We start from the raw sequence: 3,807 nt of genomic DNA on the forward strand, positions 1-3,807 counted from the left end.
TGTAATTAACAAGGATAAAAATACTTTGCTTTTGTTTAATATTTTCTGGAGTTGTGCATTCCTCAGATCAGATGCTAGAAACCTCATTAAGTCTCACTCGTGTCCTCAAGGCCCACATGTTCTCCACAACCAGACCTAGTTATAGAATAAGGAGCCATTTTATCGTGATGCTCCCAGCCTGCCACAGCGACAGGCGGGCGCGGGGACGGGGAATGCGGCCAGAAGCAGGTGGGAGCTGAGGCACCTTTTCCTACATCCCTCTGCAAGGTGCCACCCTGTCTACTGACACCTAAACCTAACCCTCCCATCGGCCCGTGTTTAAGACTGGGCTTATCCTTTCGTTTATCTGCTACTCCTTTGGCAGGTCCAACGCTTTCCCCGGTCCATCACACCAGGGCTGCCGCTGCAGGAGGCACATCACTTAACCAGACCTCCTCCTCGCTCCCTCTACCACCATCAAAGCCTTGGCCAAGGTGATGATGTGCTCCTTGCCTCTCTGATCCCGGCTTTGGAGATGTGTCTGATCCCGGCTTTGGAGATGTGTCTGATCCCGGCTTTGGAGATTCGGTGTGGTTCTGACCATAAAAAGGTGTGAACAAAAATAAATAAAAATCCCCAGCCTCAGGGTAAGAAGAGGCTTCGTGACCCCGCTGGCCTCGGGGGCGGCGGGTGATGCTCAAGGCAAGTGATACTCAAGGAAAGCGAAGAACATCGGCCACCAGCATCCCACCACACACTCGCCGGCGTTAGCTCAGTCAACGCTTCAGCCGGGGAATGGAAAAGCAGAGAAGAAGGAAGGAAAAAAAACAAACCAACCCTCTCTGAAATTCAAGGCTTCATCTGCTGTGCTCTTCTTTGGCTTTGCTTTTGTTTTTACAAACGGGGCTCTTGGAAACCTTGGCAATCACTATTTTAAAGGGCTCCCCCCTCCCCCAGGCCTTTGTAAGGCTGTCGGGATCTACATGCCAGAAGCAGGATTAGCTGGCTTTCTCTCTTCCATCTTATGGTTTTATTATTCTGCACCTTTTGAGGGTACAGTTTATCCCGAGTAATTAAAACACAGTTAGCTGTACAAGTCCAAACCATAATGGAATAGCTTAGGTTTTATTTTTTTTAATCTCTTTTTTGTGTGCCCTCTTTTCCAGGAAGCCTGATACTATAGCTGGCTTATTTAAAACAGGAAACTCCCTTGAAATGTGCTGGTGTGGAAGTGATATTTTAGCAGAAATGTGGTATATTAGAGCCTTACAGTGGGGCTGGGCAGCGCCGCGCTCCCGACCTGCCTCCTCCCTGCACGGCCCTTCCCTCGGCATCACGACGACGTGGTTCATGTCTTCCCCCTACAGAAACCAAGTAGGAAAACTTTGCTGCGAGATGCCCGGCTCCAGCGCAAGGGCTGGACGGCTGCAGCATCTCCAGCGATGCCCGAAAAAGCTGCTCCTAATTTCACTTTTCCAACTGGGATGACTCCCGCACCGCAAGAATTAGGTACAGCCTAATAGCTGCTGCCTGCACCGTCCCGGGGCTGGTCCTGCCTTCGCCTTCTGAATTTATTTTGTTCTGTTACTGCATGAACTGCGCCCGTGACAGTGAAGGAAAACACTGTGTCCAAGGGTATAATCCCACTGCTCTGAGGAATAATGCTGCGAGCCCGGGCACTGAAGGCAAACCCACATTACCCACCGCATGCTCTGCAGCGGGGAAGCGCAAAGCAAAATAAAACCAAAACCAGTGTGCGGGAAAACAGCCTGATTTCTCTTCAGCCTGACTCTAACAGCAGCCGGGGCACAGGGCCCCACTCCTGCTGGGCAGGAGACCCCAACCCCATCCCCGTCCCCTGAGCCCGCCCGGTACCAGCCGCTGGGACTTGAAGCACAGCAGAGAGAGCAGACAGGCTTTCGAGGCTCATCTTCTACAATTGGCCTGTCCACTTTTCTCAGCAAGTATTTCTAATATTAAAATAGTAACATTGCTACCAGTATGCTTCCCCCCTTCTGCATACGGCTGGGTAAAAACGCTCAGAAAATGTTGCTTATCTGCTTGCTACCTGGCAGGGGGACATGCCAAGGGGACGCTGGGCTCCTCCTCTTTGGGATGGGATGGGGATGAGCCAGTTCTCAGTACCAGGGAAAGCCTGGCTTTAGGTAACAGAAAAGGCCATATTTGTCAAATCTTCTCCCTTGCTTAAGAATAAAATCAAATGGCTTTGAGGAAAGCATGCCAGCTCTCCAGCAAACGAGAGTTAAATATTTGCAAAATTAGTCCAGCAATTTCAGCGCAGAACTGTAGCGGGGAAAGCGGCTCCAGGTGAGGGTGCTCCGCGCTGCCAGAGCCGGCGGGAAGATGTCCCTCCTCGGGGAGCACCTGCAGATCAAAGCTGCCGCCACAAACACCTGCAGCTCCGACGGGGAGGCCACTGCGCCGAGGCCGAGCCTCCGCGCGGGATGCTGCGAGCTTCATCTGCACGGGATGCTGCGAGCTGCCTCCGTGCAGGATGCAGGCACGCCAGCGACCCAGCTGGGCATCTCCCCCTCCGGTCCTGAGCCCCCGACTCCGTATCCCCCACCTGCCCCTGCTCCTCAATGGGGTCCGAGCCCTGCAAGGTGCCCGGGGGCAGGGGGTGCGCGCCCGAGGAAGCCCTCTCCTGCGTGGGAAGCGAGAGGGAAGGGGCCTCGTGCCCTCGCGCCCGCCCCGGGGATGAGCTGGCAGCTCCCAGCCGAGCACCACCAAAGTGAAGCCACCTCCTCTGTCTAAGGCACGCCCAGGGACTCACCTAATAGAGAAATAAAATATTACCAAGAGGCCCCCAAATGGCTTTTCCCTTTTTGACAGCGATGCGCTGGGCAAGGCTGGCAAAGGAAAGGGGGGTCACTTCAGACAGTGGGCATAAAAGTCCTTCTTTTCCTCTTTTTGCAGATATTCCTAATTAACATCTATGAAATTGATTTATTTGACTTTTTTCTCCCTTCCTCCAAATGTCGTATGTTCGTCACTTTTAAAAAAAAATTTTATTCTAAAAAGGCAGGACAGAGGGAACGTGCATTGCACCTCACTGAAGACTAACTCCCAGACTGACCATCTAACCTCCGCCGGGCTGGCAAGGGCTGACGTTTCCCTTCCCACGGATGACCACCCCTCTCAGATGACCCACGGCAGGCGAGCTCAGCCATCGCCACGGGACGGGTGTCACCACCGCACGGCTCACGTAACCACCAGGCTTGTCGGCAGCCTCAGCCAAAAAGCGAAGGGCTAAGCCGACAGAGGCTGCGTCGTCCGCCCCGCTTATCTAAAGAGCCTCTCAGCTGGGGACTCAGCCCATGAACGATGGCACGGGCGGGTCTGCCCGTGCCATACCCGGACACCAGCACTGAGCCCACCACGTGCACCACTTTCTGCACCGCGCTACGTAAATAAACAAATGAAGCCCCTGAAGACAAAAGCCTGATGAGCAAGCCCAAAACTACCCATGCTGACTGGAGAAGGACCAAGCAACCACTGAAAGAGAGCAGAAAACCCAAGGAGAGAGACCGTCCATTACCAGAGTAGCCTCCCGAGGACTTGATGTACATCTGCCCGTACTGCTCCTCCACCATGGTGTCGTACGCCTCGTCGTCCTCCTCGTCCTCCTCGTTGTGGTAGGAGGTGGGGCTGTCAGTGGTGGGAATGCTGCTGGCGCCGGGGCTCCTCCGCTCCCCCTGCGAGTACTGGACCTGCTGGACATTGGGGATGAGGGTGGCCAGGTTGGGCATCCCATAGTAGGAGACGCGGGACAGCTTCAGGGGACCGGTGTTGGGGCCGCCGCCGCCA

At 54.4% G+C, this 3,807-nt stretch overlaps 1 protein-coding gene across 1 annotated transcript in view; it reads right to left on the bottom strand.

The window, feature by feature from the left end:
- Positions 1-3,807, bottom strand: part of NACC2 (NACC family member 2, BEN and BTB (POZ) domain containing) — an 18,019-nt gene that overhangs the window by 12,538 nt on the left and 1,674 nt on the right. The window contains exon 3 of the mRNA XM_009322138.1: positions 3,539-3,806. Within this exon, the coding sequence (XP_009320413.1) occupies positions 3,539-3,806 (268 nt within the window). The remainder of the gene's footprint in view (positions 1-3,538; position 3,807) is intronic.

The sequence above is a fragment of the Pygoscelis adeliae genome, unplaced genomic scaffold (assembly GCF_000699105.1).
Source record: "Pygoscelis adeliae isolate BGI_AS28 unplaced genomic scaffold, ASM69910v1 Scaffold114, whole genome shotgun sequence".
Taxonomy (NCBI): domain Eukaryota; kingdom Metazoa; phylum Chordata; class Aves; order Sphenisciformes; family Spheniscidae; genus Pygoscelis; species Pygoscelis adeliae.